At 43.4% G+C, this 14,426-nt stretch overlaps 1 protein-coding gene and 1 pseudogene across 1 annotated transcript in view; both read right to left on the bottom strand.

The window, feature by feature from the left end:
- DPY19L3 (dpy-19 like C-mannosyltransferase 3) overlaps positions 1-9,209 on the bottom strand; it is a 66,871-nt gene extending 57,662 nt beyond the window's left edge. Inside the window, exons 1-3 of the mRNA XM_063112454.1 lie at positions 9,086-9,209; positions 7,129-7,271; positions 4,617-4,750 (exon numbers count right to left, since the gene is read on the bottom strand). Coding sequence (XP_062968524.1) covers positions 4,617-4,750; positions 7,129-7,231 — 237 coding nt within the window. The 5' untranslated portion in view covers positions 7,232-7,271; positions 9,086-9,209. The remainder of the gene's footprint in view (positions 1-4,616; positions 4,751-7,128; positions 7,272-9,085) is intronic.
- Positions 9,210-11,074: 1,865 nt separating this feature from the next.
- LOC134387465 (lethal(2) giant larvae protein homolog 1-like) lies at positions 11,075-13,590 on the bottom strand (annotated as a pseudogene).
- Positions 13,591-14,426: the final 836 nt, after the last annotated feature.

Raw genomic sequence — 14,426 nt, 5'->3', positions numbered from 1 at the left:
AATTCTTTATATGTTTATTTATTTAATGTGACATGTTTGGTCACAATCTTCATGGCTCTGTTGTAAAATTTTTCTGGTGACTATTCCTTACTCACCATTTGTTCTTGTTTTTCTCTACCCTTTTTTCTATTGTACAGATCTTGTGCTAGTTCCTTCTTGATTATTAGTCATTTCTGAACTGCAAGTTCTTACTATACCAGCTACTTTCAAGAAGTTCACATGGGGAGAGGCCAGGGACATAATTCAGGCTGGCAAGAATTTTCCTTAGAGGGCTGGCTGGTTAGCTCACTTGGTTAAGAGGATGGTGTTGTAACACCAAGGTCAAAGGTTCAGATCTCCATACAGGCCAGCCGCCAAAAAAACAAAAAAAGAATTTTCCTTATGACACAGGGTGGTTTACAAGAATGAGCTCTTTAGTTTTTCCCTCATTTTAGTTAACAGAGATTGACAGCTTCAGGGTTGCTCAAAATGCAAGTTGTCTCTCTTTATTGCTGTCCTCTTAAATTTTACTTTCTACAAATATGGCTCGTTTGTCTGATTACTCCTTTTAGCCTGCCTAGCTTGCTTTTCCTTCATACCAGAATGTAGTATCTGGGAAAGCTTCTGCTTCTACTCCTCATACCCATTCCCTAATCAAAGGATTGTTGGTTTTGTCCCTCAGAATATGGTAGCAACTTAGGAGAACTATGCCTTTCCAGTGTTATCTGAAATCTGCAGCTCTGAGAGTCCTCTCTCATCGTCTTTCTGTACTCCCTTGAGTCTCACTGGATTTGGCAGCTCTTCAGATTACAGACATCTCTTAGTTTCTTCAAAGATGTAATTTGAGTATTTTTCATCCTCCTTAACTGCTCTGAGGTAATTCCAAGAAAAGAAAGAACTGACATCTTTATACTGCCACTTTAAAGTGAGAATTTAAGTAAGCAAACTTAAACTACACAATTAGAAACAATCTAACTATCCAAAATTGGGGAGCATGAAAATAGTGAAATAACTAAGAGTATAAAAACTTCAAAAATATTAAAGCATATAACCATAATTATTTACATAATAGTTATGAAAGTTTTTTGAAAATATATAACTATATGATGGAAAAAGCATACGATGTAACATCAGATAAAGCAGACTGTTAAAACTATACTGGCATCATAAATAAACTGTACATGTATTAGGATGAAGAATGGAAGGGAAAAATGTTTTTTGTTAAAGGTAAGGAGTATTGAGTAATGTTTTTCATTTAAAAATTTTGTTACTGTGACAGTATAGTTTGTGCAATAACAAAAACAGAATATTGTTCAAAAAATAAAAACAATCCAGACCATATAGATTTTCACTACAGCATCTACTAAATGCAAATCATTAAAAATGCACTGACTGTCTCTCCTACTTGCCAGTACTAACTATATCCCATCCATGAAGGCAAGCTCCAGAAGTTGCATTCTTCTGTTCTAGTTCCAATGCAGATCTTTCACAGCAGCCAGCCACCTCTCCTTCTCCTCTGCTTACTCCATTTCACTCAACTCCAGAGGGAGACTCTACTCCAAAGAGACCATTATTTACTTAGCACTGATGAGTCAGGCACCATCAGGGCAGCAAGTAGGCTTTCTTCTTTTGGTTTGTCTTGTTTATAATAAAGGGCCAACAAATTTAAAGGACAATTTAAAATGTTTGGGCTCTGGAGACAGCCAGATAAATAAAATATGTATAAAATAAACTTAAAACCGTGCCAAGCAAACAGCAGACATTCAATAAAGTGTATTTTTAAAAAATCTCGAATACTTTCAATTTCCTAGCAAGGGAAATATAACACAATGGTTCAGACAGTAGGAGAATAACTTTTTACTTTTAAAAAAATGCTGGGAAAGGATAGTACATACAGATTTTCTATGACTATTTAAAACTAGTATCTTTTCCTTCAACTTTCAAGTTGCTGTTTCAGGGTTCCCAACTTTTCAAATACTAACATATCAATGAAGATTGAAAAAATCATTTTGAATGCCTAAACTCAATATATGACTTGTCTATTTTGTAAGCAATGTTTTTACTATCTGAATAATTACAATTCAAAGTACACAAAATAGAAATCAAAGTATTTTCATTAAAAACTAGCCTAACATTTTGATGGGAATAAGTTAAAACCCACAAATAAAATACGAAAATGGATTTACTTTTCTCAAATATTCCTTAATCCCCCAATATAAAAATGGTGTAAGGCTGGCTGGTTATCTCAGTCGGTAAGAGTGCAACTTTATAACACTAAGGTCATGGGTTCAAGTCCCCGTTGCAGCCAGTCACAAGGAAAAACAAAACAAAACAAAAATGGTGTAAATCACAGGAATAAATTTATAAAAGCATATATACTCTGAAAATAGTTTTTTCCATTGGCTAAGTAAAGTCTTTGATCACTAATGGTTATAATTTTCAACTGTTTGATAGAAAATGTATACACATTTTAAAATTAAAGTTCAAACTGATTAAAACTAGATAAAAAGAAAAATTTGGTTCCTGAGTTGCACTAGCTACATTTCAAGTATTGAATAGCTACATGTGGCTAGTGGCTACTGAACTCGACAGTGCAGATATAGAACATTTCCTTCATTCCAGAGAGTTCTACTGAACAGTGCTGATCTAGATAATCTAAGCAGAAAAATAAACCAAATGCCTGTGCAGAGGTGTCATTAGGTTTGAGAAATGGTTACAACATCAGAGGATTCCTCTTCTGATACAGAAAAAAAAAAGTCCATGGTATGAGATACTGCTTGAATAAAGAGGAAAAAATGCAGTAGATTCTAACATCAGTCGTAAGTTTCAGGAGATAGAGGTGGTAGGTGGGGAGAAACCTGTTAGAGGTTGTGCCAGTTTTATAGCTTCCCAGATAGTAGCTGAGGTACAGACAGAAACCGGCCTAGGTTCTCTCTCTTTTCTCATTCTACACCTCTCCTGTAACAATCTAGCCCACACACCTACGAGACAGTAATGTGAAAATGCTCATTTCTAACACAGATGGAACTCCTGCCTTCAGATCCATAAATCCAGCTTCCTTTACTCCACATCTCTACTTGAACTGCTTTGAAAATGCCTTATGACACAGCCAAGCCTAACTCACCATTTCCTCCTGTATAGTAAAGAATTTGGCTGGCCTCTGTCCCTGGTTCCTAGGAAGTAATCTCTATGCCTTAGGGTTAACGAATTTGGCTTTGCTTTGTCCGCAGTTCTTGGCAGGTAGTTTCTAAATCTCTTGGAATTTCTAAGTGGTAACAGTGCTTTTTGTTATCTATGGTGGGTTCCTCAGGCCACATCTTACAGTTAGTGCTAACAGTTGACTCAGTGAGGGCCCTAGTTTCTCCTAATGAGCTGACTCGGGATTGGGGCTGGTCATGCCACAAAGCCCAATCATGTGACTAGAGGGTTGGAGCTCTGAGCCATGTGGTATAAGCCCAACCTCTGGGGAGTGAAGGAGGGCTGCAGATTAAGTTCAACTTTGTGACCAATGATTTAATCAGTCATGCCTATATCACAAAACCCCAGTAAAAATTCTGAACACCTCTGGTGCTTCCTCGGTTGGCAATACTCCTCATATTGTCACACATTGATGTGCCAGGAAGGTAACGTGGCCTGACTCCATGGGAAAAAGAAAACAATGAAAGCTTCGCATCTGGGACCTTCCCAGACTTTGGCTGATGCATCTCTCCCTCAGGCTGGTTCTGATTTGTATCCTTTTGCGATTATAAAACTGAAACCATAAGTATAGCATTTTCCTGAGTTCTGAGTTGTTCTAGTGAATTATTAAACCAAAGCAGGTAGTGGGGAACCTCAGAATTTGTAGCCAGCTGGTCAAAAGTGAGGGTCACCTGGGGACCCCCAACTTTGTAACTGGTATCTGAAGTTAGCACAGTTTTATGGAGGACCGTGCCCTCAAGGTGTAAAATTTGGCCTAACTCTGGGTAGTTGGTGTCAGAAGTCACTGAACCCTCCATTATCTACTCCTCCCACAGTACTTATTGTCATAGTGAAAGGCAGGATTGTCCATTTATCCAGATGCCTGTGGGACAAAGCAGATCGTTACTGATGATTCCTTCCTCTCAACTGCCTTCCAAAAACAATAAATCAAGACATTTTCCCAAGTCTACTTCCTAAAAAGCTCTGACTGCTCACTTCTCTTCAAATCCTGTCCAGTCTACAAAGCCCAACATGATCTGACCTTTTCTTCTCTTGTACCATTCTTCTCATTGCCTTCTCTCTGACACTCAACTTGCCAAGTTTATTCCTACCTGAGAGCCATTTCACTTGCTGTTGCCTCTGCTCAGCACGTACTTACAGACCTCAGCCTGCTGCATGACCTACTGCACCAATTTCCCAATCCACAGTTTGAAAAATAGTATTTTAGAGTAACTGCTGCATAATTCAAGTTAATGAAACAGAGAAAACTCACTTGATTATGAAAATTCTGATATGTTACTTTAAAACAATAAATACAAAGTCTTTTTACTCCATAGACAAACCTTTCAAGAGACTGGACTATTTATGGCTAAACTGGATTGTCTTGGTCATTCATCTACATGGCTAACCAGTAGAAACAACGATGAATAAATCATACAATGGTCATAGAAACCTCATACCTTAATATTAGAAAACCATAAATCATTTTCATGTAAAGTGGCGAAGTAGACAGATGTAAGAAGTCCAATGCAAAGGGCAATAGCTCCACCAATAGTGAAAGACAGAATCTTCCATAATCTTCTACTGGTATAACCTTTTAGAAAAATGAAACAGATAAATATCTAAATCAGTAAAGAATTTAGATTTTAATAGTTCTACTTCAGACTATCAAGTTAGCTAAGTTCCAGCTGCCTGTCATCAGTGAAGTTTCACCTGTCCCCGGCAGACAGTTAGGGGCTCCTTTCTGTGATTCCACAGACCTATTTTCATTCTTTTACTATAGTTTTTACCCTACTGTAACTAACTGTTCATTTGTCCATTTTGCCAACCAGATTGTGAGTTTCTGAAGGACAGGTACATTATCTTACTTATTTTTAATACATACGGCCCATGTCTAGCATAGTTTAACAACTATAACTAAACTATGAACTTTTTTAAAAAAGGGGAGTAAATAGGTTATATATCTAGGATGTAAAAATCTTTTAAATGATCTACTTAGAATTTGTAGTTTATTCATTGAAAGCTACCAAAAAACCTGAACACCAAGGAACAGGGAGTACAGGTCAGTCACCAAAAAAAAAAAAAAAAATCTTTGGGCTGGTTAGGTCAGTTGGTTAGAATGCCGCCTTGTAACACCAATGTAAAGGGTCTGGATTCCTGTACTGACCAGCCGCCAAAATATAAAAAAATAAATAAATAAAATTTAAAAATTTTAAAAACTACAGGAAAAACAATCCATCATAACTCAAGTTAAAGGACATATAAACTAGGAAAAGTATTTGTAACACATATAACATAAATATCCTTAATATAAGATATATACTCTCAGGATAATAAAAAGAAAAAGATAAATATTCCAGTAGGAAACAGATTGGGGACATGAATGGGCAATGCATAAAAGAAAAAATGGCCAAACACATGACAGAACAAAAAATGTTCAAATTCATTATGTTAAAGAAATGCAAATCTAAACAATGAGCTATACTTTAAAAAATCTTGGCCAATTTGATAGCTTAAAAATGCTAATACTCTGTTTTGGTAAGGGTATAAAAATAGCCATCTTCAAACACTATTGTTAGAAGAAAAACTGATACCTCTCTAGAATGCAACACTGCAATAGGCAGTAAAAGCTACCAAAATGAACATAACATTTGACAAGTAATTCCAAACCTAAGCAAGGAAATAACTGAAGTTTTAAACAAACATTTGGCCACAGGGACATTTATCACAGTTGTTTGTATCAGTAAAAGGTTAGAAAACTATCTTCATATTCAACAAGGAATTAGCTAAATTACACTACAGATGCACAATGGAATCTATAAACTGAAAATATTTTCAAAATATATTGACTGACGTGATATGTTTACAACATAATAAGAGAAAAATGGCAAGTTACAAAACAGCATGTAGATCCCAATTTTGTAATACCACATATGAATGCTTGAGGGTATATACTGTGCAGATCTAGGCAGCAGGACAAGGTGTCATCTGTGATAGTCTCAGGATAGTGGGTTTGTGGGAGTATTTCTTCCTTTTTTACTTTTCTTCAGTTTTCAGGGTTTTTTTCTAACATGAATAAATACTGCTTTGGTAAAATGAACAATCCCAAAGATTATTTATTTTTTTTCTAAAGTTACGTTTTAACTTAAACAAACAAACTTAAATTTGCATTGTATCGGGTCTTCAGAAACTGCTCCGTTTCTAATAGCTAATAGCTGAGCTGGGTGGCATGATCTCTCAATACAGACTATTTTTATTTTATTAAACTATTTCCCTGAATTACTTTACTACCTCTGGCTAGTAAGAATTACCATGCCTGCAAATAATGTAAATTCTGTCAGGTAACCAACATGTCTGATAGGCAAGAAATTTTTCATGCTTACTTTTAAAATCCTGACCATGTTTAGTAATGAAAGCAACTCAGGAGGCAAGAAGTTGGTAACGAAGGACACCTGATGTATTGCTTAGCAAGTCTTCAGCATTATATAAACAATTTACCAAGTTCTGATCACTTCTTTCCTACCCCTCCGAAAAGCAAAAGAGAACATTTTGGGAATTTGATTGAAAATAAAGAATAAAAAAATTTTGATTCATCTTTCAATACTTTAGCAACATTAGAAACATATCTAAGGTAAGGTTACCTAGTGTGAATAAAATACATAAACTAGAAAAACTAGAAATAGACAAAAGCTGAACAGCATTACTTTGGAGAGCCGAAAGGATCAGATTGGCATAACCATAAGCTAATCAACAGGCAACTGACACACAAGGCGTTCTGACCAAAGCTCTTTCATCTTTTATCTAATTTTAACTGTAAAACCAATAAAATCAAGTTGTAATCAGAGTATCAGGGTAGAAGACAAGTTTCCTCAACTGTTAGCTCTTTCCAAATTTTTACCCCACTGGATAGTAATATTTTAATATGCAGAACTAAAAGCAATCCAAAATGCTGCTTTAGTTTAAATCACCTACCAGATGGCAATTTATCTCCCAACTTCACATTTTCTCCTTGTGCTGGAAAATCCTCAGAAACTTCTGTGGTTTTTATTTCTTTTCTTTGCCGGATGGACATCATGATGTCAAAGACTTACATTCATTGTTCTTCCAAACCACTCCTACAAACACAGAAATAAACAGCCTACTTATTTGCCAGCACCCTCTCTCCTCAACACACCCTGTGTTCATCTGTGCCTAAGTGACTTGTGTCATTTTCACTTGTTTTGCATGCCCCTGCCCTCCATTTTCCCCTCCAAATCGTAATGGGCCTTCAAAGTTACACTCAAGACACAACACAAATATTTATTTAACTCAATCATATCTATGAAGCACCTGTTCTCTAGCAGCACTGCCAGGAGTTGGGAATACAGGTGAGCAACAGACCAGCCCCTGCTCTTCTAACAGAGGAAGTCTTCTTTCCTTAGATGCTCTAGTCTCCGCTGATCTTGTCCCTCCCAGAGCCATAGAAGTTACCATGCAATTTGTGATGTAACCATACAGTTTTATATTACTTTCTACAGTTCCAAAGGCAGTAGTAGGTCTTCTGAACCTCCCACAGAACTGACCACGTGGGCGGTAGTCAACAGTACATTTGTGGGCAGCCAGATTTTGAAGAACTGAAATACTGTTTTGTCTCAGGTATCTGAATTTTAATACCGGTATTCTTCAAAACAACTCCTACTGTAAGCTTTAGGAATATGCCTCAGTGGTGATGACAACGGGGGAGTGCCAATCAGAGCAGCTGCTATCCCAGGGAGCGACAGTGGGAGTAACCGCAAGGAGCAGGAGCCTGGTTTGGAAGCAGCAAGTGGGAGGCGGAGGAGTGGCGGCAGTGAGTAAGCTGGATCCAGTTCCCTAGAACATCTTGCTTCTCTCCACTGGATAATGAACAGCATTTCACTAATTATTTATTAAATATGACCAAGTAGCCTGACATGATTGTTTCGACAGTTTATTAATTTCTAAAGGTAAACAACTTGCTCTATAGAACAGAACAAATCAACCAATATTATACAACTCATTTATTCATTCGCACAAAAAAATATGAGAAGGAAAACAGACTTTTAAGTGCTGAGCCTTCAAACGCTGGAAACGGAGAAAAAGCTGGAGCAGTGATGGAGAAAAGGAGTGTCAGCAAAGCCGTACAGACAGAAGCGGGCCTATCTCCCAAAGGACCTAACATTAGAGTTATGCCCTCTCTAAGGGGCAGAGAAGTTTTTAAAAGCCCACAATTCATACATTCTAACGTGTGAAGACAAAGTCAATCCGTATTTAAGTGCCAATTAGGTATCCGGCACTGCCATAGTCCCACGAACCACGAAACAAAAGTTTCTTCATCAAATGAAAAGGAACGCTACCTTCAATGATTAAAAAGTCCCCAAAGCAATTCTGTACCACTAAGAACGAGTGTAGCACTGCGCATCCCCGGGGCGCGGCAGGGCACCGGGTTCGCTGACCAGTGCACCACACCCCACACAGCACCTGGCGTCGCCGTCGCACAGTTACCCGAGGAGACGGCTGCAGCCGCACAAGTTCAGGTTCTTGCGCCAGCTTACCCGGGGCAGCGAGCGGCCGCGGAGAACCGAGCCAAGCCCTCCCTCCGCCCGCTCAACCAACTGCGGGGAAATCGCTCCGCAAACTTCCTCCTTCCTGAGCTCCAGCCCCTGACCCCGCATTTTCGGCGGACATTCGCGCACTCCGACCCCTCCGGGACACCTCGAGTACTGCGGTCGCGTCTCCCAGACGGCGCCACGCGGCGCGGCGAGACGGGCGTCCCGAGGAGCTTCCGACCGCAGTGGCGGATTCCGCGAGACGCCCCTGAGCACGGAGTAGCAGGCGCCTACCCGCCCCTTGAGACCCTCGGGGCTCGCTGCTCAAGCGTGGCGCCCGCGTGTCCCCTGCGCCGCCCGCGGCCCGACGCGGAGCCACAGACCTGCGGCCTCAGCCGTCCTCACGCGCGGTTCCGGGAGGGGAAGAAAGCCGGCCCGGCGAGGCGGCACGGAGGACCGCGGGGGGTGGGGCCGCACGACAGTCCACAGCGCGCCGCGGGCAAGGGGAGGGCCACGCAACGGCGGAACTTTGTGCGACACCCTGGAAATGAGGGGCTAGGGATTGTCCGCGGCCCTGGCGAAGGGGCGCGCCGGGAGGCCGGGACGCCGCGACGCCGCGGCAGCACTCATAGGTCCCAGGAGCCGTCCGTCAACCCTGGTCCCGCCCCGTCTCGTGCGGCGCCGGCCGGAAGGAAGCAGTACGCTTCCGCTCGCGGGGCCGGTCCAGCCTCTCAGCTGCTCCCGGGACCCCGGACAGAATTACTGAACGGCTACAGAATTGGGCGAGGTGCGGAGCCTGCTTAGCCTACGCACGGGTCACCCCGGGACAGAGCGAGAGGTGCGGCTCGGGGCAGGAGGGGCCCGGTTGCCCCGAAGAAGGGTCGCCCCAGGTCATGTCGGACGGTCGGGAGGAGCGGCCCTAGGGCGGCCCTGGGGCCATGGAGTGGGCTGTTCTTTTGAAAACTCTTCCTTCCTGCGGGTCCTTTCTATGCCCCTGTGCTGTGCTGGTGGATGCGAAGGGTTCGGTAAGGGAGGATATACGCACAGAAGCAGTCAGGACACTCGGACGTGTCCCAGCTTCCCGCGTTTCACGGCCTGGCACGCCCCTTTCCCGGGTTTTGGCACCCGCCTCCATCCCCCAATTGCCACTGATCTATGCTTGGAAGTCATCTACTGACTGCCAGTGAGAGTACCCACAGAGATACCTTCGCGTCCCCAAAGACTCCCCTTTGGTGTTGGTGCCCCGGGAGCTGTTAGTTTTTTCTTCGAGAATCTGCTCCTCTGTGTTCTCACTCTCATATGTTATTCCGTCTCAAAACTAGATTGTAAGCCTTTTTTGAGGGCAGGTACTGTGCTGTACACCCGGATGTCTGTCTTAATTACACTGCGAAGAACAGCAGATAAAATCTTTGAGTTGTCAGCATATATTCAAACTGCATGTTAATTGATTTTTTTTTTTTTTTTTTGGGCAAGGAATGACCCTCTGTGCTTGTGAAAAGGCGGCTCATCGTTCTAATTCCAACACGAAATTACTTCATCCAGGAAACCTTTTCTAATCACCCCCTACTGGATGTTTTTCTTCTCCTTTGTGTGTCTGTTGCTATTAATAACAAGCACACATTCTGTGCAGTGGATTGAGGTATCTGGTAGGTGGCTTTAATAAAAATTTTAGCTGTTTTTTCAAATGGTATTTGTCATGTTTTATTGTGGCTATGGTGTCTTCTTTCATGTGGACTTGAGGGCAGGGACTGTATATAATCTTTCTCTTTCGCGTTAAGATGCCTTACATAAGATGCATTTGCATGCTTAATGAATATATATGTAAATTGATTCCTCCTTAAGTATAATTTCCCAATTATCGAGTAGCGTTTTTTCTTTAAATTGTCTCACTCGGGGCAAAAATGTGACCTTTGTGCAGCTGCTTGTTTTAATATTATGAAGTGGCTTTACTAAGCAAGGTGAAGCTTTGAGATTTTTTTAAAAAGAGATATTAAATGCTTTTATTTTCAATATTAAAAATATTGTTTCTTAATATCTTTAATGTTAAAACAGTGCTAATTTTAACAGAATGACAGAAAAAGAAACCAAGGTACAATCTACAGGGAAACCCATCCTGACCCTTCCCCCAACACCTGACTGGGCTCCAGTTGTGGGTGCCCAGCAGAGCTCCCAGTCACACACACTCACACGTATGTGCGGGGAAAGGGGTTAGCTGGCTCAGGAGCAAGTACCAAAATAGATTTAGAAGTAACTGTCCAGCCCAGGTATTAGAAAAGTACTTTTTGCAAAGGAAAGGGGAAGGACAAAGGGAGTGGAAGGTGGTACGGGCCAACCAGCCCCACCTGTCATCTTCAGACTCCTTGGTCCAAATGCTATGCCCACACCCCTGGGGCCGGCATTACTCCAGGGCCCAGGGTTGGCTTGGACAGGATGGCAGGTCCTACTGCAGCCCACAGGTTAGCTAGCAGATGTGGGTCTATGTTAAGGTGCCAGACAGGAGCCAGGGATCTAGGACCCCAGCTGTGAGCAGGACAAGCAGTGGTTCTGGCCTTCCTCATATGATCAGGATAGCAGGCCTCATCTGCCAGGTTCCTCAGATTCTCAGATTCATTGGAAGAGCCCAGAAAATCCTTCACATCCTCCACCATGATTCCTGGTGTCCAGAGTGGCATCAGCATTGGTGGCCAAGTCGATAGACATGGGCAAGAGTGTGGCCTCAGGCAGCTCTGGGGTGTCAGTTCCCTTGCTGTGGGCAGGATCCGGGCTTCTGTAGTGGCTCTATGGGGCCAGAATGATGCTTTGGTCCCATTAGCCTGGCTCGGCTTGGGCGACTCTCAGACCCTGTAGCTGGCCCAGTGGCATCACAGGGCCAGCTGATGTCCAGAGAAAAGAGCGGCTCTGTGGTGTTCTGGGCACTTAGGAGGAGTGTTCAAATTTTGACAGGGAACTGAGATACAATCCCTGGATGTGGTGTGTGATGTCATGAGGTGATGCTGTTGATGTCCTCGTGGATACAGGAGTAGTCACCTGGGATGACTGCAGGCTAGGCACTGAGAAGATGCGGACCTTGCCCAGGTTAGTGAGGTGGGTCAGGCAGGTCTCAGTATAGTCCTCACAGGCCACACTGCCAAACGTGGCCAGTGCCACCTTGCACACGCGACAGCCCTTGTGGGTTAGCTCGAACTTGGTCTTGGCACTCACCTTGGGCAGCATGAACACCTTGAACTGCTCAGATGCAATAAGCACAGCATGACTGCCCTGCATGTCAGGTGCCTGTGCCAGATCCCATGAGGCCTCCTAGGGCTCAGGCAGTGGCTGGCTGTGCCTGTCCGGCATGGCAATGGTCACCACAGGCACCTGGTACATCAGCTGCACCTCTTCTCCCAGCACAGCCTCTACCTGCCGCTGGGGCTGCTTCTCGCTACCTGCTGCTGCTATTTGCACCTCCAGCGCATAGGCATAAACAGAGACCTAGTTGGTGCCTATGCACATTGTGGGCCTGTGGTGGGCCGCATCTCAAAGGAACATGTCAGGGAAGTAGAGGCAGCACACGATGCCTGAATCGTTGGCAGAGCAGGGCTCGATGCAGTGCTGCATGGGCATCATCTCCATGTTATGGGGATGGGTCTGCTCCGCTAGCTGTGCATTGGCCTACTGTAACATGCTGTTGGCCTTAGCAGCCCGCATCTTGCCAGAGATGTGGCTCTTGTGGATGCTCCGGAAAGACTGGTACAGTAACTTTTTGAGTGACTTCAATTGGGAGAGTGGCCCCACCATGGTCAGGGAGTCATTGGGGTGAAGGGTGCACCTGACCAGCACAGGTCTCTTGAGCTGGTAGTCAAAGAGGCCAAAGCCATGACTGGTGCCAAAGGCCACAGGGCTCCACTTGGTGTGGAGTGTGAAGGCAGTGATGGTGGCTGGCGGCAGGCACTGCACCATCACACAGGTCTGGAAGCCAGCAGGCCAAGGCAGTGGCCCCATGCCTGGGATCAGCCGCTCGTGGCCCTTCTACATTAAGCCTTCATGGTCCTGGAGGAAGTCCATGCCGGTCATGCTGATCACCTGCTCTGCTGATACGTCACTAAGCTCCAGCACCAGACTAGGCCTGCAGTGCTGTGTATTTGCAGAGGGCAACCTTCTGCATGCTGAGCCAGGGATCTTCGCTGTAGGGGTCGAAGCAGCCCACCTTGTGGAAGGGTGGTCAGTCATCCTTGGCAGCCTGGGCTAGGCTGTCGGTGTGCTCACAGTCCGTCTGGAAGAGGCCAGCCATGCTTAGCGTATAGAGTGGCCGCAGTGCACACGCGAGGCATTCCAGAACTACATGGTGCTGTCCTCATGGCCCAAGCAGCAGCAGCCCTTGCTGTGATGGCTCCTGTGCCAGGTTCTGGCCTCTGGTGATGGGCCAGCTTGAGGTTCTGGAGACAGGCTGGGATTCTGCTGCTCACTGGCACTCACAATGTGGGCCCACAGTTTGGCAGGGAGGTTGGCAACGTGGACCGAGCAGGTGATAGCAGATGAGTGTGGCAGGGCCAGGTATGCACCTGGCCAGCCAGAAGTCTGCAGGTCAAGCACCACCAGCTCCTCTTCTAGCAGCATAGCCAGGGCCTGAGGGTCATTAAAGTCATCCATGGGCTGCATGCTGTGCACTGTGAAGAAGATGACGCGGGAGGTGAAGACCAGCAGCATCACCAGTGTCTTGGCCCACAGTATACACACAGTGGCAGTCGCCATAGCTGGTTTGGGGCATGCCACAGCCGAAGATGATAAAGTGGTCCCTGGATTCACAGTTCCGCCACAGAATCTTGGTGATGGCCTTGCAGTTTGTGAAGAAGGCCATGTAGGCAGCAACTGGCCTCTGGCCAACAACCAGCACCACCTTGCCAGCCATGGGAATGAGCCAGCTTGGAAGTAGATCTACCAGCTGCAGGTCAGTCTTCAGGTGATGTCCTAAGATATACTTCCAGAATTGCCTGTCTATGCCACTCCCTTATATCTGACACACAGACACTATGAGGATAATAAATATTTATTGTTTTAAGCCACTAAATTTTGGAGTCATTTTGTTGTCCAGTGATAGATAACCAATACAAAATAATAATTCCCTATGTAGATGGCATTATTTAATCCCATCTAATTGGATGTTTAGGCTGTTTCGGATTTTATGCTATTACAAGCAATGCTATGTGAATGTACTTATATTTATGTAATTCTTTAGGATATATTTCTAGAAATAGAATTGCTAGAACTCATATTCTAAATTGCAATAAATGTTAGCATATGACATCCCAAAAAGGTTAAAAATTCTATTATTTTACACTTCCAACAATGTATATTATAGTGCTTATTTCTCCAGGCCCTTGCCGACAATGGATATTTTTAATTTTTGCCAATCTTATGTGACAAATAATATATCATTATTTTATATGTATTTATTAGTGAGATGGAGACAAATATATCAGGGGTTTATTGGCCGTTTGTATTTCTTTTTCTATGATTTGTCCTTCTGTGTTGTTTGGCCAGTTTATCTATTTAATCTTAATATGAAGGGATTATTTATAGATTATGAGTATTAATTAACATTTTGTCATATATGTTGCAGACACTCTCATGGTGATCCGGTATGGTGTCTTTTGTTATACAGAGATTTTCCATTTTTATATTGTCAAATCTATGTTTCCTTTATGGCATCTGGGTTTTTTAAATTATGCTTAGAAAAACCTTCCT

The sequence above is a fragment of the Cynocephalus volans genome, chromosome 10, assembly GCF_027409185.1.
Source record: "Cynocephalus volans isolate mCynVol1 chromosome 10, mCynVol1.pri, whole genome shotgun sequence".
Taxonomy (NCBI): Eukaryota; Metazoa; Chordata; class Mammalia; order Dermoptera; family Cynocephalidae; genus Cynocephalus; species Cynocephalus volans.
Note: the sequence above shows the minus strand (reverse complement) of the source record. Positions and strands in the feature narration are given on the sequence as shown.